The following is a 23934-nucleotide window of genomic DNA, read 5'->3' as shown; positions in this document are numbered from 1 at the left end:
CCTCCCAGGTACGCTTTTTATCGGTAAGCCTTCAAGTGGTGCCAAAGGGGCAGTTCAGGGATCCTGTGGTTGGCCGAGTGTGTCGCTAAATGGGCCAAACATTTATCTGTGTGTCATGCACATGCAAAAAAATGTGTGTGCAGACACTTTGACATAGCACACAAGCATTCGTATGGGAGAGCCTGTGAAGATGTTTCTGGAATGAACAATCACTGTTACTCAACACTCCGTGTGTTATCAGTCATGCACACATGACGTGAACAGGTTATGAGCTTTTATTTTGAAACTCTTGCTCCATCGCTCCAGTGGATAAAGGAGAGAAAAAAAGAAGAGCGAGGATCTGCCTGTTTCCAATCAGTGGGGTTGTGCTGCCAGTTGTTGGCCCTCAGCCAGCATTGTTTACTTGGCCAACCCCCAACCTCGCTCCGAATGGCAAATTACCCCAGCGATGGGCAATTTTAGCCTAACCAACAGGTAGAAAAGACTGTTCCCACATGGCAAGGCCCCCGATCCACAGACAGATGCTCTAACTACCTAAATAACAAAGTAGATATAATTTAAATGCATTATTTGCCTTCCTGGGAAACAAGACACGGGTTGCTTTCTCAGGAGAAAAAGTACGCATGTTATTGATTTATTTACAGATGGAAAAAAGAAAGACGGCAGCAGCCCAGCTTCTCTCCTCCGGCCCTCTTTTTGTTATCTGTGATGTTGCCCAGAGAAATCAATAGAACAACTGTAGCTAGCAAGCTTTGTTTATCTTTTCCTCTAAGTGAATAATTCAGGGGTGTCAGCGGGGGTGAGGCAAAGCTTTGATACAAACGAAAGGGTTTGGTGTTCAGGGGGGAAATCTAACCCCCTCCTTATCCCGCACTTCTTCCCACAAAAGTCTCGAGGAGATGAGAGATGCTGAAAGCAGCTACAAATCAGGTTCTGGGTGAAAGGCGGAGAGGGACTGCTGCTCTGGTTTCGCACCGCCACCATGAACGTCCCTCACACAAAATAAATAGATGAATCTGAGCGCTGAAGGCAGCAACATCTGCTAAATATTGAGTGAAGGGAAGAGCCAGTAAAAGTTGGTCGGGCTGCAGTGGTGGAACGGGTGGTGCTAAATGGTTTTAAGAGGTGGCAAAGGGCTTTGAGCAGTGCTACAGGGAGCTACAGGATTTCTATTGGGTGCTAAGACTTTGCTTTGATGGTGCTAAAGAAGAACAATAGCCATATTCAAAACCTGCCGTCATTGAGAAGGGCAAGACGCAATAATTATTCAACTGGGCATAACAGCGTACATTTTTAAACAGTCTCTTCCCATAGGCACTCAGGTGTGTCAATTACCCATCTGTACATACACGCCATGATGTGATGGAAGAAGCTGTGCGAAGAATTAAATGAAGGGGACCAATTGCTATGTGAAGTGGGTGCACTTGTTTTGAAAAGTTGCAAAGGCACTCGCAACATCAGAAAGGTTAATAAAAGGTCTTTAATGGGTTTTTAAGGGACGGGAGCTACAGCAGCCAGCCAATGTAATACCAAACCATCTGCTTTTTCCATGACATGACACAAACAGGAAAGGGTTAAATTGCTGTTGTTTCATAAGCTTTGATTGTGAGCCGTCTCTCCTCGTGTGTAGCCCAACTAGTGTTAGTATGTGAAACTGGGGAGACTTAAACCCTCCTAAACAAGGGGATCAACATGTATTTGTCAGGCTATGCCACCCTCGGCTGCATGCGCGTACATAAACACACACACCCACGACAAGGAAGCAAACATTTCCTGCGACGTCGCTAAACCTCAGTGTCCCACCTTCGCCACGGACACACAAAAGCCCTCAGTCCCTTGTAATTGAGGTTTAAATCCTTTCCTAACGTTCCTCCATCCCTCACTCTTCACCAAACATGGATTGCGCCGACACAGGGCCCCTAATCCTTCCCAGTTTAACCAAGTGAGAAATTAGCTTTTGTTAAGTGGTGATTTGGCCGGTGCTAAACGCCAACAGCCCATTGTAGAGGAGAGGGGCAGTCATGAGTCCCCCCAAAGCAGCAAAATACTGTGGTAATCCCATCCTGTCCGTGCGGCCGGCCTGGAGCTGCTGTGACAATATTGTCAAGTTATTACATTATTTTAGTCAAGAGCTCTCTCTGTCTCTCGCTGTTTCGTCCAAAGAGGTTTTGAAGCATCAACATGTCAGCTTGGCTAGGAAGGCTTGCCGAATGTATTACCTATTTCTGAGGTGTTATGTGTCTTTTTTAACATAACCCCCCCCCCCCCCCCCCCCCCCCGACACAAACACACAGACACAAGCCCCGCTCTCTCGCCGACAACTCCGACTTTACAAAATCAAATCTTGTATGCAGAGCTGTAGTGGAAGCCACCAGTGTCAGGTTGATAGACGACACAAGGAACGGCTGCAGATTCAGATCCTCAAAGCCGGCGAGAAAGAGCAGGCTGTTCTGGCAGGAGGAGACAAGACAAAGCACGGCGTCGTCTCTGAGACTCAGCGGGGAGAAATCCGCCTCAGAAAATCCCCGTGACTTGGTCTCAGTACGAGCAAAAATCAGGAGTTCATTCAGAGAAGTCTGCAATGGAAGGGTGTTTCGCTGGAAGCGGGAGGTATTTTCAGGCATTAAAAAAAGAAGAAGACCAAAGAGCTGCTAGAGAGAGAGCTGACGATGACCAGTGTGCCAAATATTTTTTATGGCCAGTCAACTGTCATGTTTATTCCCCCACTGTGGTAGGAAGATTACACAGTTCTACTGAGCATGGACTTTGATGTCTTTATGTGGAAGACTGTAACTCTTTGCACCCTTCTTCTCACAGTAATCAAGTAGTCCGCTTAGTGTTTTTTCATACATGACTACATGACAAGATATGGGAAAAAATTACACTGTTGTATCCTATTACTGCAAGCTCTTTAGTCTCTCTTCTAACTTATTTGTACGAGGTTTTGGTACTGCGCCTGCTCCCCCGAGTGTAAGTGTGTGCGCTTGCTACGCGCACTCACACACCATGCGACATCTTCCTCTTCTCTACTCGTATTGCCCTGGCTCAGTGAGGTATTTTGTTCCTGCTCTGCTGGCAATTTGGGGCTTTTACAGTGCGTAATTATCGTCCCCGCTCTCACAGCAGCAGGTGTGTTACCTGAGCGGAGTGTCATGCTTTCACCCTGACCATTCAGAAAGGTCTTGGAGCATGAGAGGACATTTAAATCAGTAAATGTAAGAGCTATGGATGTGGACACCCACTTCATTCTGTTTCTAAGTATAGGCAAGTTCACTGGGTAAATGTGTGGAGTTACTATAAGAACTGATCATCTGGAGCTCAGACAGGGGGTCCGTCTTGTGCAGAAACATTGCATCAGTCTGCATCAACACAACGCTAGATCTGCCTCAAATGACACCACATCTTACAGGAAAAACCCTACACAATTTCACATTCATGCATTGCAATGTAAACACACACACACATTTACCTAGAAACGGCGTAAACATGCACATTACAAATTTGCTTAGAGACAAACTGCAGCGTAAACACAGACATACACATGTTCCAAATTCACATAACAATAAAGGTGTATACACACACACACACACACACACACACACACACACACACAGGAAACTGGAAGCAGCAGGCCCAGTTTCTCTGTAAACAGACTCACTGCAGCCTACATTGCATACAATGGCATTCAGAATGAGTGCAGCCTTTCCTGGAGGGCCTGCGTCCTGAAATATCAACGGCAGTGAGTCCTGATGAATGCAGAGGGAAGTCTAGCTTTGCATCCAGCCATTGTCACCTCCACAAAGCTTCCCAATCAGCCTCCTTCAGCCTTTCTCCTCTCTCTATTCACTTTCACATACTACCTGTCTGACAACAGCTCCTCGCTCAGGGACACAATTGGAAACAAACTACACCTAGCGCTTTATCACCTGATCTGATCGCTCAGAGTCACAAAAGCCAAGGCGCTATATGGGAGCCTCTCCCATCGACAGAGGGATTATTCACCAAGGAACCTATATTTTATTCAGAGATTACATTTCCCTCTGAGCGATCATACACCTCTGATGACACTCAAAGTGAATGTTGTTGATATTCCCATATGAAAACACACGAGGTTTTGTGATGGAACTTTGATTCAGTAATGTTTTACATTTTCTTTTCAGGTAAGTCTTTCGTTTTCTAGTTTAATTAAAAATTACACTTTTAATGGAATGTCTGCAGATTCACCTCTGCTTTGAAAAATGACACTTCAGTAAGTCAACACAGCTCAAGTCTTAACGTGCAAATGGTTTCGATGAGCTAGCTCGTGTTCATCAGCAGAGTGATTTTTAGGTGTTGACACTTCCTAAGCCCCTATAGAGAGCAAAGTAAAAGTGAAATAAAAAAAGTAGAGAGTGAACTTTGGGGTTCTGTTTCATAAAAGCACACTGACATTTGTAATAATGCAAAACTAGAAATCTAGCTTTGGAGCACACTTAACAATATGACATTCGGTTCACTCAATATGTCATACATAATGTGGTAGTTAAATAAAAACTATCTAATATCATTATTTTAATATTCCTGTTACAACAAGCCCAGGACCTTCACAGGTAAAACATGAGCTTGACAGACGAGGCCAACAGTTTGAAATGTGACATTAGAAGTGAGTGTGGGTGGGTGGATATCATGACTGCATGAGAAATCACGTATTGCTACCACACCGTGAAGATTTATGGAAGCTCAATTTTTTTTGTATTCTGAAGAATTAACCATTATGTGTCAGCCACAAAGAGTTCAAATTCTACTAGCAAGTTCTGTCGTGTATACTCATAGAATGTGGATTGTTACCCCAAGAACATGTTTCATTTCTTCAGAAAGACTCGAAGACTTTGGCTCGCTATACTTCCAGGTGAAACAGAGGAAATAGCGCATGCCAGTTCAGAACCTGATATTTTTTATACTATTTCTGCATATATTTTACCAACTGCACCCTGCACGCTGCTAATAGCTTCTGGCTTTAATTCTGCTGTCGCGTCGAATGAATCAGACCACCAACAAAAACACACATTTTCTCTGCTTTTCACCAAAGCTTTCCGTTTCGCCAGATTTTTTGCACGTCTAAGAAAAACACACATGACACATACATTCAAAGCCCTGTGCCAAAACCACAAGCAAAAGGCCAAAAAAAAATCCATGAATAAATGCCTGAACTCTGGAGAGACCATGAAGAAACTCTCTAACTGGGTTTAGCAGGAGGTCTGTTAAACCTGATCGTCCCTGTGGGGAATTCAAATGAGCTAGTCCGCAAGGGAAAAGCTTTAAATAAATGGAAAGCTTCTGAAATCAACCTTACTTAGATGCCATTTTCATCAAAGAAAAGCTGATTTTCCAAAGCTATTAAAAGCCAAACAGCAAAGCAGACGTCATGTCTCAGTAGCTGCTAAACCAAGTGGCTCTCAAAGTGGGGTCCAGGGACCTGTAAGGGTCCTCCAGAGGTACAATAAATACAATGCGAATCATATGGCAATAAATCTGAACACATGTGGCTCTATTTTGGAGGGTGTTGTATCACAAATGTCAAAAAAGGAAACATGTTCTTATAAGAACCAAAAATCATTTGTAAAATGCTGAGAATATTATCCAGTCTTGATCAAACCCGGCACAGTTTGAGAAGCTGAGAGTGTCTGCTGTTTGAAATGAAGAACTGAGAGTAAACAATAGATTCACAAATGGCTGCCAGCCAGCCTCTGTGAGAATGTGTGTGTGCGTGTGTGTGTGTGTGTGTGTGTGTGTGTGTGTGTTGTACAACAAAATTAGGAAGGGATTTCACTGAAAAGCCTCTCCTTTTACGCTCAACAATTAAAGGAGATTTCATAAAAGTTATGGACCGACATAGAAAGAGAGACGCTGCCTGAAAAACAAACCACAGCAATTTGCCATCAACCCCCCCCCCCCCTACTCACACACACACACACACCCTGTCTTCATCATTTCTGCCCTGACTTCATTCTCACACACACAAAAACGGAGCCTCTTCCACCAATCTCATCCCTGACGCCAGGACATCAATTTTCGCAAGTCGCCGAAAATTACCATGCATGAATGCAAAAAAGGCTGATCAGGAGTAATTAACACGGCTTCATATGCAAATTTTATTAATGCAGAACTACAAAGTCATTATGCAAATGAGGGTTTCATCGAGCCTCTTGACAAATACTCCCAGCTCCAGCCATCCAGCAGCCGGGATAGATGACAAGTCTGTTCGCTCAGTTTAGACTGGAGGGATGCCTGTGTGTTTTTAGTCTAGTTAGCGGATTAGCACTGGTTAGCGCTGGTGGCTAGCTGTGTGTGTGTGTGTGTGTGTGTTTTGTGTGCGTGTGTGTGTGTGCATTCATGGGTTAGTCTGTGTGTTTAAACTGTGTGATTAGGGAAGTGGCTAATGGCTGTGCAGCAGAGTAATGAACCTGAGATCCAGGGGATGGAGGAGAGGGAAGGGGAGGGGGGGGGGTAAGATGAAATGAATATGCATGATGCTCACTGGCTTTGATGATTAAAGAAAATTTTAATATTTAAATGAGTGCATGCAAAGTGATTAACGCGGCAGTGAGAGGCGACGAGGCGAAAATCGCAAAAAGGGATTTTGAAAATGCTAAGAAGCACATGAGATGCCGATTTGCCTTTTTATGCTCTATTAATGGCAAAAACTCTCTCTCTCTCTCTCCTTGTGTCTCTGTATGTCTCTCAATCCAGCTCTTTCTGTGTCTTTCCCAGCCTTCATGTCTCGGTTGTTTTGCTCTCTGCGTCTGGTTTGTGTCCAGGATGCTGGATTTACAGAGGAAAGGTAGGAGAAGCGGGTGGAAGGGAAGGAGAGCACGCACGCACACACACACACACACACACACACACACACACACACACACACACGGCGGGTCTGACTTTCAGAAGGGAAGATTAGCTGTAGCCAAACATCATCAAGACCGGTGCTGGGCAGTAACGTGTTACAGTCATGTGATGATGGTTAAAGCAGGTTTTGCCTCCCTGTGTTTGTGGTGGGGTGTACGTTAGCTTGACGCAGGAGCTCTCGGTTAGGGAAGCAGCTCGCCTCCACCAAAAGAGAAGGAGTAGACGTTTCAAGTTACTCCAAATGTGTCTAATGTAAATGTTCTGTCTTGTTGGCTGGCTGGCTAGCTAGTGGTAGGCGTACGTTCGTTGTTCTGTGAACTGTATGGCGTCACAGTGCGCGTGCTGTCACCAGAGGTCATTAAACGCCTCCAAACCGTTAGACCAGCTGCTTGTTTAACTAAGTCTTTAATTTCTACAGCTAGAGCCAGTAGCGTTTGACATTTTTTGAAACTAGTCACTACAATACCTGCATTTCTGTACAGACCCCAAAAATATACTCTTTCTTCGATAAAATGAATGTTTTCTCGTTTAACAGAAGTCAAATATCTCAAATGTTAAATATTATATCAGCTATCTAATCACAGTATAAGGAAACAAGATGTTCGATGTTAGCTTTCAGTACTTGATAGCTTTCGATCCTCTGTGCTGAAAGGTTTTGAGGTTTGATAGCACATTACATATAGAAGGTTTAACATGCAGGCACATTTGAAGGAACAGGACTGTGTCATAGAATGTAATGTAACAAGTAATGTAATTAACTGTGCTGCCTGGCAATTAGTAAAATCATGTAATTACTTCTTCATGAGTAATAAGTAATAAGAGTTAATTACACTGTTGAAGACTAAAACAGCCAGTGTAGTTTCCTCACTGCTCGCTGCTCGTGTCCGTCAACATCCTTTCAGGCCGATTAAAAATGCATCAGGACTGTAACTGCACACACACACACACACACACACACACACACGCCTAAACCGAAACTAGCCAAAAGCTCACAGGATACAGCGGGCGAGAGAGTCAGGGGGGAAACAGAGGGAGAAGAGCGCGAGCGGCAATACAAACCAGAGTAATTACCACTTCAAAAAGGCCGACGCTCCATCCGAGAGGCCGCCCAGCTTTATTGAAACAACGCAACAAAAAAAAAAAACAAGAGCAGCGGGCGTCCTAATGCCTCTAAAGTACAGGCTGTTATATCAAACACACACACTTTCACACACTCACACAGACACTGTACCGAAGCTCTTTGTTAAGTCTTTGTGCAGTTTCATTTGGAAGATAAATAAGCATATGGTAAATATTTTAGGGACACGCCACTGTGCTCAGTCATTATTTATTGAAGAGGTGTGTGTGTGTGTGTGTGTGTGTGTGTGTGTGTGTGCATACTGTTTACATAAGATTCAAACATGTGCCCTCTTAAAAATGCTTTTTTTTAAACGATGTGTGTTTTTTTTCTCTGGAGTCTCACTCTGCATATTGCACGTTGTCTGAAATAATGGGTATTACTTATTCTCTTTTCTGTCTGATAATCAAGTTAAAGTTGTGTGTGTGTGTGTGTGTGTGTGTGTGTGAGTGAGAGAGAGAGAGACTAGAGAGATCTCCTCATCTCGGTGTGTACATGTAACCATCTGCGTGTGAAAGACAGAGAGACAAAGACAATGAACTGGAACAAACAGAGAGAAAGAAGTCGGCTGGGGGAAAACGACAGAAAAAGGGTGTGTGAAAGCAGAGGTAGAGCGAGACAGCTGGCACACACACACAGCCTGTCAAATGGCTCTGTCAGATTAAAAAGGTGTCATCATATTTGAGTTTGTCAAAACTACACACACCTTAATGAATGTGTGTGTGTGTGTGTGTGTGTGTGTTCCTCTCCACTCCAACTGGACTTATTAAATGTCTGAATTAAACCCTAGTTGACAAGGCTTTCAGGGCTGCTCAGCGCTGTGTCAGGTGGTGTTAAAGACTCCTCAGTGATACGCGTGCGCTACATGGATGTTTGTGTGTGCCTTAAAGTAAAAATGACACGTTTCCTTCTCTTTTCTCTAATCCAAACTGTCAGGATTCCACCTCCGTGGAGTTTCTCGCTAACCTGACTGACAGTCACCTGGGCGTCTGGAGGGTGTAGGACCAGAAGGTTGCCTGTTCAAATCCCCAGACCCAGAGACAAGGTGCACCAGAGCAAGGGGAACTTGACCCTGTTAGCTGTGGTTGACCTGGTTAATGTGAGCGTGTTGTTTCTGTGTGAATGTTTAACACTTTTGCTGGAAAAGAACATCAAGCTCTGGTATCTAAAATCCTTGACAGTTAGCTACATTCTGCTCTGGACCAGACTTTCTAGCACTGACTAGAATCCACTGTCCTCCCGCTAGATTTACATGTATGTTCGATGTAATGTTTAATATTGCTAGATTTAGCGCTGACAGCTCTGACATCGTCACCACTTCACAATTAGCCTATAAACTCTGGCTTAGCAGTCTGTAGTGTTTTATCTGCAGTGATTTCCCCAGTAATTCAGCGACTGGTGTTTCGATAACATCAATATGTTGGGCTAACCTCCCCATACCAGCTAACAATTAGCCTACACGTTGTTAACTTAGTTAGCATACAAGAAAATCTAACAAGCTTATTAGTAGGCCTACACATGTATGCAATATTAGCTAACAGCAAGCTATAATAGTAGGCTTTAACTGGGCAGACTCAAGCTACAACCCAGAGTAGAAACACAGGGTTTAGACAACTGAAAGGGATGAACTGACTTCTGCTTAACATGAACTAAATGTGGCAAGTGGAGGATGATAACATCTGCGCTAGTGGGGGCTGAATGGATGTCCAGGTGGAGGAGGCTTTTTGCTAACTCTTTGCTACAGATATGGATTTGTGAGATCAAAGCTTCTGCGGGTGGGGGGGCTACGATTAGCCTAAAGGGAGTGTGTGCTTGTGTCATAAGATGGTGCTTTCAGATATTCCCCATGTTTTGTTCCCTCCCGTTGTTATTTACATACTTACAAACACACAGATCATTAATGTCCAGAAGGTGGGTATTAGAAGTATATATATATATATATATATTAATCTTGCTCTTTTAACAGAAGAAAGAAAAAAGGTCTATAGTGCCTAACAATTGCAGTTGAGAATATGTTGCTACAAGTCCAGACAATAGAAACGTGAAAAAAACACACTGTCTTCAGTTCTCTTACAACTATAGTTTCAAATTACTTATTTAAATAATATTAAAACATGTATACAAGTGTACTGATATTGATGCTTTTACACAAATCTGAAATATTCGGTCTGATTTCCTCTAAATCAAAATGACTCCTTTCTTAAAATGTGAATGAGTGTGTGTGTGTGTGTGGGGGGGGGGGGTTCACATGGAGAACAAATGGAAGAGAAAAGGCTTGAGAATAAAGGAGTCGTTTGACCTGCTGGGAGCCTATTACGAAGCATCTTCATCAGTCGTGTTCTGAGCCGACATTCAAACTCCCTGATCACTTTTCCCCTCGCTCTCCCTCCCTGCTCTCTTCCCGCCTCACCTATGTCTCTCACCCTTTTTTTCCCCCTTTCACCAGGTAATGAAAGGTGTAAAAATCTACTGGAGGAAAAGCTCGCTCTGAGTTGCAAAGAGAAAATTCCACCTGCCATATTTCAATCCCCCGGTGATTATGAGCAGGGCTGTGCGTGTTCTCTCCAAATTAAACTTCAGCTCGATTAATAAACCCCTCTGTCCTCTCCTCGTGTTAATAAGGTGCTAGTTGGACATATTTCACGTGGAAATTGTGAAATACAGAGGGTAATTTTGAAACATAAAATGTTATTGCAGCAATATAGTTTACAGTTGCCGCAGTGCACGTCCAATTGAGCCGCTAATATGTTTTTGCTTTTAATGTGAAAATTATTGCACGATGTGTTATGAAGACATATTGTGCAATTACAATTTCCAGCCTTCCAACGCTGCACATGTGGAGTTGATTTCACAGGAGGACTATAGTTAGATATATTGCAAGCATTTAAACGCAGGGGGAAAAATATACTTATGCACATAAATATGAATAATGCCAACCTAATAATGTGCCCAACGTCAATCAATTAGCGCACACACTCTAATGCAGCTCCGCACACACTGTGGGATTGCATCAGAGCTATTTGCCCCTTCCTACTGCTCAGATTGTTATGTGTTAAATGTTACTGACCTAAGTGCCGTGCTTTCAGAGGTTCAGGTGGCTGCACTGTTTACAGCAGCGCTGTGCGGCTTACTTAGCAGAGTTGTAACAGCCTGGTAAAATATTGATGAGGTTCAGGCCCAAACACAGGGTTTTCCAGCGCAGGCCAAACCGCAGACTGACACGTTCAGAGGAGCTCTGTTGTGCTAAAAGAGTCAGGAGTGTTACCTGTGAGTGCATCGCTCACGTGGCTTTGGGCCAACATTTTCCTCTAAGCTTACTCTGGTGCTGCTGATGACTTTAACTGTCTGTCCAAATTCTTTCTTGAAATAGTGCTGCCAATAGAGCAAACCAGGAGTGTTTCTATCCCAAGAATGGAAATAAACCGGCTTCCAGAGAAAACACTTCCAGCAGACAAATAGCCCTGATTAGCGTATTGATCGGTACTGGCCGAGCTGTAATGCTGAAGATATTTCATGCATATGTTTGCAGACGAAATGCAAATTGTGATTTCTTTTGTATTAATAAATGTATTGATGCCCTGCACTTGGAGACAGGTCGTGTCACATCATGTAGGACTTAAATTCTTTATCACCAGCGCTTATAGGATTCAGTAGGATTCATGAGCCACTGGATATCTGTGTATCAAAACACTGACTGTAAAATACTAGTCTACTTGTATTAGAATTCATGAAACACTTCTGTCGAGTCACCTGGGACTGCTCTAATTATTGGTTCAGAGGGTTAAAATAGAACACAGATCACATATCTGGAACAAAATGCACAAAATGAAGCCTGCACCAAAGCAAAAGCAAAACATTCCTATTTCTGTCTAACATTTGTGGCTGTTTACTCAATTTGCACTGTAACTGCACTGAAACTTGGTTTATTAGTGTTTTGTGTATTTTTATTTCATTTAAGCTGTCATGTTAAGTTCTCTATATGCCATCATCTTTGAGCAGTTCTTATTCAGCTGTGGATATTTGGACCTGCTGGTTGTTGGTGAGCACCTTCCCCCCAGCCCTGAGCTGAGTTCTAGTTCTACAAACAGTGACCTGTAGGACGCAGGACAGCTGAGAGGAGTTCTTGTCGCAGACTGGAATATTCTGCTCTTCCCCTCTGGCTTTCTTTGAGCGTCTTGACTGGTTTGAGAGATAACCCCCCCCCCCCCACACACACACACACACACACACACACACACACAAACCCTGCAGCTGCTCTCCTGCTAAACTGCTTCTTTACCCCTCTGAATGGGGGAGAAACTAGCCTCTTTATAATCCCTCTTTCTCTGTCTTTTTTTCCCCTCCTTCTCCTCTCATCGTGTTTTTTTCTCCCTTCTTTGCTTGTTTGAATTTTAATGAGCTTTTCACCTTTTTAAGCAGATGGCTTAGGCTGGATTTCTCCATGAAAGTCGGGGTGAGTCTCTCTGTCACGTTTTGCACAGTTTGTTTCAACTAGCCGAGTCCTTGAGGGGGTTTAGGGCTTTGAGTGGGTAATGTGCCTGTCTCACCCCGCTTTCTTTTTCCTCCCTCTATCTGTTGCCCTCTCCCTTTAATGAAATGAACATCTCTCTCTCTCTCTCTTGCTGGAGAGGATGGGCTTAGTTTAACAAAATGCCTTCACAAAAGCTGAAAAGGTACATTTATGTTTGTGTACGTGCAGTTGCATATGTGGTCAAAAACTGTCCCCAACAGCGGGAAATGTACTTATTGGCTTTTTTCTGAAAGTGAAACTATGGATGTGGAGACGAGATGTGGCTAGCTTAACTAAGCAGAAAGACTGGAAGCAGAGGGGAACAGCTAGCCTGGCTCTCACCTAAAAGAAGAAGATAAAGTAAGCCTGGCCACACCTCCTAAGCTCACTGATTGACGCAAAGAGAAATGTAAAAACTACAACTTGTGGTTATGGGCGGAGTTTAGCTGAAACTATTTCTTTGGTAAATAACAGGCGTGTTCAGTGACTGTGCGAAACATCCTGAAGTCTAATCATCACAGAGAGGCTGCAAAATCTGGTCTAGTGTGCCTGGCAAACTACACTATATCTGGCAATGTTGCACAAAAGTACAGGGAATAAAGGTCAGTGCTGTAATATTGCATAAAAATATCACAAATGAAACAAGATGTGGCCACACTAAACTTCCTAAAATCAGAGGGAAACTGGCCACTCCCTCTTGAGTAAACACACCTTTAACATTTTAAGACGTCAGATTGGAACACTTAGGATGTTTTCAGATTATTGCAGTAAAACAAGGCACTGCTTTGCTTGCCCCAAGCATTTCCATTGCAGAACTCTCTGTGGTGGTATACAAACTTTTGTGCTTCTCTTCTATAATATTTCACCTTCTTTTTCACAATAATTGTTAGCCTAATCCGTTAGCTCATGATTACGGGCCGAGTGGATAAACTTCCCCTGAAACCCATTTTCCTTTTCACATTTCTGTTCATGTAACAAGATCCAACTTAATAAGACAACTTTAGATGTGTTGCTAGGTGTATTTCTGAACTTGGACAGAGTGAAGCTAACTGTTTCTGCCTCCAGTTTATTTGCTAAGCCATATTCCTTACGGACAGGCATGAGATTTGTATCAATCCTCTCATCTAACTCTTGGAAAGATGACAAGTAAGTGTAGTTCCCAAAATGTTATTTCTTTGAAGTGTGTGTGTGTGTGTGTGTGTGTGTGTGCGCGTGTTCATCATGCCTACCTGCCGGTGTGTTCTCCTGTTTGGGGCAAATTCCTTTGATGGGCGTCCTCCCTCCCCGCTCACCTCCTCCCACCTCCTCCTCCTCTGGTGTCACCTGGATGCCGATCTCCACCGGCTCCACCACTTTCCTCAGTTCTCCCCGCTGCGTGGGGAGATGAAGGCTCTGCAGAGTCGGACTCCCTCCTCCGCCTCCCCGGTCGGTCATCTTGTCGTAGCAGCCATTGGCCAGCAGCGGCGTTTGGCACTGCTTCTTCTTGTGCTCAATGAAGAGGAGGATGTCACCCAGCGGGAGAGTCATCTGACACTGGCCGCAGGTCAACAGGTCATGGTCGGCGTGGAGGCCGGGTGGCAGGGTGTGGGCCAGACTAGGGTCCAACGGGTGGGGCGGCAGGCCGAGAGGGTGGGGGGGTAGGGAGTCGGAGAGCAGGCCGCCATCTGGATGCTCAACCTCTGCTGTCCAAAAGAAAAACAGAAAAGACATGTCAGGAGGGGTTGGTACCGAAAATTAAGTTGGCCCCGGGGCTAAACTCTTAAAATTCTTTATCTGTAATGGTATGTTTTGTTGTGATGTATTATCACGCTGCAAGCTCTTCTCTCTGTGTCGGGGCTGAGCTCCTCCACACACACACACACAGAGTGAAGTGAACCAGGTGAAGTCAAGATCTCTCTGTACTATAAGTGCAATTAAACCTTTGCGAGTAAAAAGCCAGTACTTCATCAATGAACCAGTTCAACATAAATATCTAGAAAGCGATATTTTAACCTGCACTGTTGTTGCAAACAAGCTGAAATTAAAGCTGTCTGTCTGTAGTCTAACTGTTTAGCTAAGTTTGCCATGTATCTTAAAATCTGGCAAATTCTTGTAAACTTAGCTGCTGGCTGCCACCAGCCACTCCTCTCTCTACCAGTTAACATTACCCGTAGGCATCACAGCAGCAGAGGGAGGAGGCCAGGAGCTGATGCTGACTGATCTGTCAGTTTTTCATTCTTTCTCTCAGCTTCACTCAGAATGTTGATGTCAGGTGTATGTTTTATTTTACTTACATTTTGGATTTGTTTCCACTGAGATATTATTGTGTTGTTGCTCCTCTAGAAAGAACATTAAGTTAGATTTAAAAACATTCACTTCTAACCTATTTTTTAAAATATATATTTTTTTAAAAGCAATTATTTAGTAATGAGAAAAAGAACAGATAAGAGTATCGATAAGGAACCAAAGTAGTACTGATAAATCCTACTGATACTCATCCCTACATGTCAGATGATTTGACACCTGGGCATTTGAAAACTTGACTTGTATTTAATCTCACATTGTTTAGTTGTTGATGGTTTTTAAAAAAGGTTTGAATTCCTTAGGTGGCCAAAAGTATGAGAGGGAGACTACACTGACCTGAGCCCTTCAGCAACACACTGAAATAGCTGCCTTTGCGGTTCATTTCACCTGGAAAACTGTATGACATCATGTTGCTTCCAAAGCTAAATGTGAAAAAACCCAACCACCAACAAAGCAATGCCCACTGAGAACCTCTTGTCACAGGTTGAACATGCCAGTTCAGCCAAAGAGTGAAAATGTGCTTTATTTGAATAATCAAGTTTATCAATAAAGGAAAAAAAAGAAAACTTTTATGTAACAGAAATCACGCCAAAAAATTTGGAACCACTAAATTGTTAGAGCTACATGCTAATTCATTAGCAAAAACAACTGTGTGTTGGGTGACAGCACCATGACACAGTGTCTTTGTCTTACTGTCCTGTCAACATATCAATATTGTTTTTGCACTACATTCTTTGTGTCTTGCACTATTATGGACAGATTTGTTCAGTTTATTACGTTTTATATCTTGCACTGTTTCGTACCTACTTGTTTAACTGCTGTACCATAGGCTCCTGGGAAATGGCATTTCATCCCATATGTATATTTGTATAGGGATGGGTTGAAAATAAATACAGTCTCAGTACATGTAAGTTATACATTGTGAAGTTGATTTGAGTGAGACTGGTAAAAATTCCAAGCAAATATTTATACAGCGTTGGTGAAAAAAGTATTCCCACTATGAATAATGTTGGACCAAATGCTGCTGTCATAAAGGTACTACGCCTTGCTTCCTGTGCAGCGGAGAATGTTTGCTGGGAAAGAGCAGTCAGACAGTTGATGAGTGGTAGAATAATAAATGTAAAAGCTTTTACAAACAGACTATAATGAGGGATGGGTTTAGATTATCACTTCAAAGAACCAAAGTGAAGGAGTGAGGAGGTCTGCAGAAGGAGGGAGAAAAGAAGTGACCCCAGAGGTAAACAGAAAAACAGAGAAATTGTCGTCGTCATCATCAATATCATCATCTCTCTCTCTCTCTCTCTCTCTCTCTCTCTAATACAAGATGATGGATTAGCAGCAGGTTGGCCATTTGTCTCAGCCTCCACATTAGAAAAGCAAACAGATTTGGGATGTCAAAAGCAGTTGAGGGCTCCAGATGGAGCAGCCCACCTCAATGTATACCTGCTTTAGGTCTGCTTTTAAATACAACACTGTTAAACCCGCTGCTTTTCACCCTGGAGACACGTATATGAACCATTCTATGCATTCCAAGCATATAATGTCGGTGGTTCCTGAACTTGTTGGCTTGTGACTCTTAAACTGAAGCTACGTCTACTTGGGATTATTCCCATTGAAAGAAAGGGAATAAAAATGTAAACATCTATTTATTTAAAAAAAAACATAAAAAATGTATAAATGATTTCCTATCATCTTTCTTTTTTTTTATCATCTTGTGACCCCTCAGATGTATCATGGCACCCCATGGAGGATTCCAAACCCTGGTTTGGGAACCATTGTTGTATGTAATAGACAATTATTACTTAGTAACAGCAATAAAAATAGTGATATGTGCAACTATTACACAATTAAAATATTGATTTAAAAAAAGATACATCAAAACAATTATATATTTACACGTGCACATAAACACCTACATGCATTTACATACAAACTCTAAATCTACAGTATGTAAAGAATTGGGGTGTCAACATGACAGATAAATTAACTCTGGTGTGTTAGCCATCTACAAATCACAAACATTAAAATAAATGATACAGTAATTTACTTAGTGATAAGAATATTAAAGAAAATTAAAATCTAATGAATAATAAAATGTTTTTTTTTTGGGGGGGGGGGTTCCTCATCTGAATCGAGGGTCTTAGGACAGAGGGGGTTGTGTGCTGATTGTAAAGCCCCCTGAGGCAAACTGTGATGTGTGATACTGGGCTCTAGCTATAAATATAATTGACTTGACTTAACAATAAATTGCAATCTTTCCTGTACACATCTTAGTCATTCTCATCACAAACCAAGTGTAAAAAATTTTATTTTGTTGCTACGGCTACAGGAAGCATGTGCGTGTGTGAGCAGGTGTAACCCACATCTCCACAAACCGGCTGCACCGCGCCCTCTGCAAGTGTGTGCGTGTCGCATGTTTCTTCTGCATGCATCGTGTGTTGTATCATTTTGGTGTGTGCATGCGTGTGTGTGCGTGTGTGTGTGTGTGTGTGGCCTGCAGGCTCCAGCCATCTGTCCTCCGCTACTGAAATGAACGGCCACGTACAGTAGACTGTATTCCTCCAGTAATAAACAATAGAGAGAATAAAGCCAGTGAGCTGACCTGAAACAAACACACTCCGCAGCTACACCGACCCCTGCAAACTTGACTTCATCACAGAGATGAATACGTTATTGTAATATGATCAAAAATGGCTGCCTAACCTCAAATACAAAGCTGGCTTCCTGCATGTGTGAAGACACACATGCAGCGCGAACATAGAGACATTATAAAAATGTACATGCGAATGCAGATACGTATGTATGAATACCGGAAAAACCTTTACAGGGTGTTTACAGCAACAACGCCAGTTTTGAGAGATGTTCAAAAAAAAACAACTGAATGTGCACTTGGTGAAGTGTACAGCGTGTATGCAAATGACAGATGCAAAGGAAGAAGCGTCACTTTGCCCTGATTTACCTAATAAGGCTCGGGTGAGTCAGGCAAGAGCGCTAATAGGATTTCAGTTAACCGGGGCTGATGAAGAACAAAAAAACATCGAAGGAAAGGGAACGTCTAAAAATGATCGGCTCAAAAATAACACCCCACCCTTGACAAACCATCTCCAGCATCTGCAGCAAGGGTAGCAACAGGTTTTTGGAGAGCTAAAATATGGCGCTTGGCTCGGGTCGAGGACAAAAAGGCACAGCTTTGAATTCCCGTCGTCAGGGGAGAAGTTCTCTCTGAGCAGGTTACCATCTCTGAGGTTTGGCTTCCTCTATTTAGCGCCTATCACTGTAAATGTGCTGTTAATCCATCTAGACCCTTCACGCTCTCCACACAGCCGTCAGATAATATTCACAGACACAAATGGGATAGCATATTAGTGGCAAGCTGCTTCTCAGACATCCACTCCCCCCTTCAACAATTTTTGTTAAATGATTTTAGTTTTATTTTTTTACTGGCATTCTAACTTTCCCCAGTTTGACTGTATGACCGCCTGCCTTGCTCCCAGTACAAGCAAGGTGCTGCCAGTTAAGACCAATGACAACGACGCGTGTGGAATAAAAGACTTGATCAAAACTGTCAAAACTAGACTTTGCTGCTACACTTGTTACTGTTTCCTCAGCTACACACAGACACACACGCAAAGTCTAGAATCAAGATCAAATGTTTGCGGGCGAAACTGCACAGTACACTCAACACACTCTCAGCATGCACACACACACACACACACACCTGCAATGCCCGCTAAGCTTTTGCCACACCTCAAGATTTCTCCAACCCTGAAGAAAGTGACAGTTACTACATACGAATACGTCCACACACACACACACACACACACACACGCTGGGTCACTGCAGCTCACCTGAAAACGACTTTCCTTTAGCCAATATGACTTGATGGTTTTTAGAACTGGAATACTGTTCCTATACTGAATTCCTGTTTTCCAGTTAGCTACTAAAATCATCCAAACGCTCACCTCCAGTATGACACCGTACATCAGCGATGGTGGCGAAATAAGAGGTGTGAAGGAAAAACTGTTGAAGTCAAGACACTTTCAATAATGTCTAAACAGGAAGTGGCTTTTCATCAAAAGTCAGTGTTTAAAATCTTGGGGTAAGGAGTTGAATAATTACACAAGATCTAGCATTTGTACTGAGCAGTGTATTTTTGGTGTATTTATGTATTTATGCAGAGTTTTTGAAGTCACTTTATTTTTGAACTTTTTGCAAGTTTGTTAGAAACACAAGAATTTTTTGTAAGCTTTACCGTGAGATTGCAAATATGTCACTTTCATAATTTTGTATATGAGTTCAGTGTGGGGTGATTAAGGTGCTTTGTTGCACGTCGAAAAATGCCTGGAATAAGTACTTTAGTGTCACTACTACTACAGTAACAGTGAACATAACATTTGGTGGTGCTCTAGCATTGAAAAACACGCCTTCGTTTCCAAGCTGAAAATGAGGAAAGGCGGTGAAACGATCCCAGCGTTATGAGATTGGATCTGATTTCAAATGAAAAGCCATTTACCTCAAAGCTAATTCAAGTTCATCACACGGTAAATCCCCCGTTCTGGTCGAAGTCATGTTCACCGTGTCAGGCCAATCAGACGTGGATCAGAGGCACGTGTGCAAATAACTCCAAACATTTGTGTCAGTCTGATCGTGGTATTAGTTGGACTCACATGTGACGATGCAGGGAGTGGCAAGAGGAAGGAATGTGTGAGTGAGCGCAGAGCCTGGGAGGTGCTGTGATGGGTATGAAGCGCTCCTCAGAAACAGCAGAGCAACCCTGATAGCTTTAGTGCTTCATCCCCAAAATAACAAACCTACAAATCCTTTCAGATTAGTAGGAAATGAGTGGTTAATTGCATCTAGCATAAGTGCATTTTTAAGTTATTTTTTAATCAGGACTATGATTTGAGTTAATAAATAACCACTGACAAATTAATAGATTAATTTATCTTGAGATTATTTACAGAGTTTGCTCTCATTGCTCTTTATCACAGACAGTATTGTCAAAGCACTTAGTATTGAAAAAAGACTTGGTTTCAAACCAAATTGATTTGATTAGGAACCAAATAACGCAGTACAAAAATCAAGCAAAACATGCAACACAGCAAGGAAACAAAAAGGTTGTAGGTTCAATTAAAATGAATGGAGTTCAATGAGTTCTAATAGTTCTAGCTGATCCAGCTACTTCACAATATCAATACACTGCAGAGTGTACACACACACACTCACACACTCTTACTGAATGCTACAGATGTCATTCGGCCACTGACGTGAATTTACAGTGCATGGTGTAAATAAAAAGTGCGACAGAGACACAGACAGCGAAGCACAGAGCGTGCAGGTGTCGACAGTTAAGAGGTGAATGTGGTCTGTGAGCACTGATGTCATCTGATTAACACACACGCACGCACACGCACACACACTCACTCAGTCTGCTGCCCTGCTCGCTGGCAGAGTGCAGCACTGACAGCCTGAGAGCTCCCCCTAGCAGGAAGAGAGAGAGAGAGAGAGAGAGAGAGAGAGAGAGAGACTTACAGAAAGAGAAAGGGGGAGACGTGAGGTGTTGAAGGGCGAGCGACGGCAGACACACAGCTGAGCAAACCAACACTCTGTGGCAGGGTCTGTGTGTGTGTGTGTGTGTGTGTGTGTGTGTGTACTGTAGTAGTATCAGTGGTGGGAGAGTGTGTACAGCGTGCTGATCAACAAAATGAGTTTAGGCATGCTCTTTGGGAACTGGAAACCCTCGTAACTGTGAACACATGCATGCAGACATACACACACACACACATACACATGTAGGCTGCATCTTTATACAATTTCCAACAGGAACAGATGTTTGTGTTCTCCTCGAAAACCAGAAATATCAACAACTGGCACTGAAAGGATATTTTCTCCAAAATCTAGAAATAACATATTTTCTCGCTTATTGTGGTGAACAGCAATGTGTCTTTCCCGAGACAGTGTTTCGCAGAACACTGTCCACAATAAGAAAATATATTTTGTTAATTTGAGTGAAGCGACCCTTTAAGTCGTCACTGCTGAAGTCTCTTTAACTATACAGAACATTTGTTTCAAACCATGAATGATTCGACTATTAGGAATATCATTTTGTATTCATTACAATCAGCTGTGACACTTAAGACACATTGGAAGACTGCATTTTAATTTATGGCATTTTAAAAACACCTCATCTACAGAATGCTTGACTGCATATAAAAGAAGTTACCAGGCTCTCTCTCTAACAAAGACTTAGCCCCAGCAGGGTGCACGGCTATTTGACAAGCCAAAGGGAAACATGCATCTCAAGTGGGCGACTGCAATTTACACGCATCTCTCTCCCTCTCTCTCCTGGTGTGTGTGTGTGTGTGTGTGTGTGTGTGTGTGTGTGTGTGTGTGTGTGTGTGTGTGTGTGTTTGCAGCTACAATGAGAGCTGTCGTCCTGTTTGCGTCCCTTCACACTAAATCAGCCTCTCAGAGGAAAGCCGAGGTTATTTGCAGTGAATGAGAAGCAGAAGGCACGTCTGCACCTTCGGGTGTAAACTGTCTCGGCGTGGCAACGCCAAAACACAAGCAAAAAATAATAATATATATATATATATATATATATTTATATATTTCCACAGATTAATCTTTCACACGTGTCTCTGAGGGAGAAACCGCAGCACATTCTTGTGAAGAGTTCCCACTCAGGACGGGTTGTTTCATTTAAATGTTGCAGGAAATGAATGTGAATTATGTGAGATGCCGGATTTATTTTATGCAGAAGAGGACAATAAACATGCTAAATGTTTTTAAATATTCATGGAGTACATTGAATAGTTGATTCCTGGTCAAAAGTGCAATCCCTCATTGATTTCTCTTTTTAAATCTGTTCTAATCCCACAAAAAAAGACGAAAACAAAGGAAAGCAGAAGTCGAATTAGAGAAGGATTTTAAGCTCTGAGACGGCTGGGGAGTGTGCAAAATGGAGCTCAACTCATCAGGATGTCCCTAATAATTTGAGCACTGAGTGTAAGAATGTTGCTTTATGACTGCAGCTGAGGCTTTTCCAAACTGTTTTTTTTTTTATCTATATATATAACCTCCAGAAAACCTGTCTCACCTTTCCTAACACTTCCTCTCGCTCAGGAAAAAATAACGAAAGACAAAAGAGGCGGACCTGCTCTTGGTCTTCTTCCTCTGAAATCTAGAAATCACGCACAAATTAAAAATGCTCCGGTGAAAACACAGGTCAGATAGATTTTATGACCTGACAGCACGAGAAGAATTATGCGAATTTTGGTGAGGGGGATTCACGCATGTGCATTTGCATATGTGTGTGTTGATGTCCATTCAAGCCTATACATTTTATGTATAAGTGTGTGTGTGCACATGCGTGTGTCTGTGCATACTCAAGCATACTAAATCGGCGAGCATCTCTTACACATAAATTATGGAATGTACAGCACCGTGCTGCAGCCTGAATGGCGATAAATCAGACAGACAGACAGGTCAGAGCTGCTCTGTGGACACAACTGCATTTTACACTTTACACACAAACACTTGTGTGCACACACACATTGAGCTTGAAGCCACTTTGTTCCATTGCAAACAGGAAGCTCGTATATTAGCCTCCATCTTCATGATCTCTGGTCTTTGCACATCTCATGACTGTCTGTCCACCTGTCTGTCTACCTGTCTGTTTATCTGTAAGAATATACACTGGCCTCTTTGCTGATGTCACAGCAAAGCGTGCACAACGTGACCCATTTCAAAAGGTAACCGAGTGTACACTGCAGGCCTGCATACGAGCCGCCACACACAAGTTGGAGCTCTGTTATGCAATCAAATATCTACTTGTCAGGAGCACATTTGACATCCAGGCCACATGCAGTGTTTTTAGGTGTGTGTGTGTGTGTGTGTGTGTGTCTCTGTGGGTTGGCGGTGCCACACTGTAAAGCCAGGCCTCACAGCAGAGGAGGAAGTTAAAGAAAGCCAGGCAGTGTGGCCCAGTACCTGTGCACAGACGCTCAGCGTACATGCGAGCTGAGTCTCTGCTGTAAATATGGTGTAACCTCATACACAGCAAGCCACTCAGGTGCACACTGATACTCTGTAGTGTAAGTGACCTAATCTCACAAGTCTCCACAAATAATCTGAAGCTGCAGGAAAGACAGTGGTAATATTCACCCAATGTAACATCTTGATAGGAGCAGTGTCTACACTCCCTCCTTTGTGATTCACACTCACTCATCTGTAAATCAGCTGCTTTTAGCAAAATTGCAAAAGCAGTTTTTTACATGGTGGATCCTTCTCACCACGGAGTGCCCCTTACTGAGATTTTGTGCCTCCAGTAGTTACAGCCCTGCATGAAAGTCTGCTGCTCCTGTCAGGAGGCCAGAAAAAAAAAAATCATCTCACTGCTGAGAAGTTAGCGCCAAAAGTGAAAATTGTTTGCATTAAATAAGAAGGCAGAGCAATGTGTTTCCTCTTTCAAACATGTGTCTTAATTTGCTTCGACGTTGTGTCAAGTTTACTTTCTCTTTCAAAAATCTCACATTTCTTTGTCCTTTCCATATTCGCATTAATCACACACAAATACTTCATGTTTTATATTTTGCCCTTAAATGCCTCACTTACTACAGGCTACTCTGCATAAAAGTGCCGTGGGGGCAAACTGGAAATTTTCGCTGTCAAAGCGTGCAGGGTATTAAATAATCCAAACCTATTATTAATATTACAACCGGGGGAAGTATAGGCAGCATGGTGAACGGTACGAACTAATTAAAGCGAATACAGAGAGGCTGGCACGAGGCAGTAACGTGCCTGTTATAAGATTCAATAAGCTGCAGAAAAAGAAAATAAACTGCGTGTTAAACCTGAGGCGCTCCGTGGCTGCTTCAAAGAGCGGACAGAAGAAAATCATCTGCTCGATTTCTTGTATCATCATTTTTTAACGGCAGCTGGTAAAATAATAATAAGGTCAATAGTTGTGTTAAAATAAAGTAGCCTATCGGCCCTTTTCTTGAAGTGAACGGTGAAAAGAATTGTGCTCGAATTAAATTCATAAGTGACTTATTATTTTTGCGTGCGTTCATTTAAAATGAATATACCTGCTGGTGTTTAATATGTTCATCGGGAAGGAATAAAATCTGCGTCTAAAAGT

At 42.6% G+C, this 23934-nt stretch overlaps 1 protein-coding gene across 3 annotated transcripts in view; it reads right to left on the bottom strand.

Moving 5' to 3' along the window:
• bcl11ba (BAF chromatin remodeling complex subunit BCL11B a) overlaps positions 1-23934 on the bottom strand; it is a 46876-nt gene that overhangs the window by 21484 nt on the left and 1458 nt on the right. Inside the window, exons 1-2 of one of the 3 annotated variants that reach the window (XM_038729442.1) lie at positions 18641-18795; positions 13739-14191 (exon numbers count right to left, since the gene is read on the bottom strand). In XM_038729442.1, the coding sequence (XP_038585370.1) occupies positions 13739-14036 (298 nt within the window). In that variant the 5' untranslated portion in view covers positions 14037-14191; positions 18641-18795. Of the gene's footprint in view, positions 1-13738; positions 14192-18640; positions 18796-23934 lie in introns of those variants that run through there. The other 2 variants (XM_038729440.1, XM_038729441.1) reach the window with 2 other exon arrangements.

This window comes from Micropterus salmoides, unplaced genomic scaffold (genome assembly GCF_014851395.1).
Source record: "Micropterus salmoides isolate LMB-PRFRI ecotype aquatic unplaced genomic scaffold, ASM1485139v1 Ms_hic_scaffold_19, whole genome shotgun sequence".
NCBI lineage: Eukaryota > Metazoa > Chordata > Actinopteri > Centrarchiformes > Centrarchidae > Micropterus > Micropterus salmoides.
Note: the sequence above shows the minus strand (reverse complement) of the source record. Positions and strands in the feature narration are given on the sequence as shown.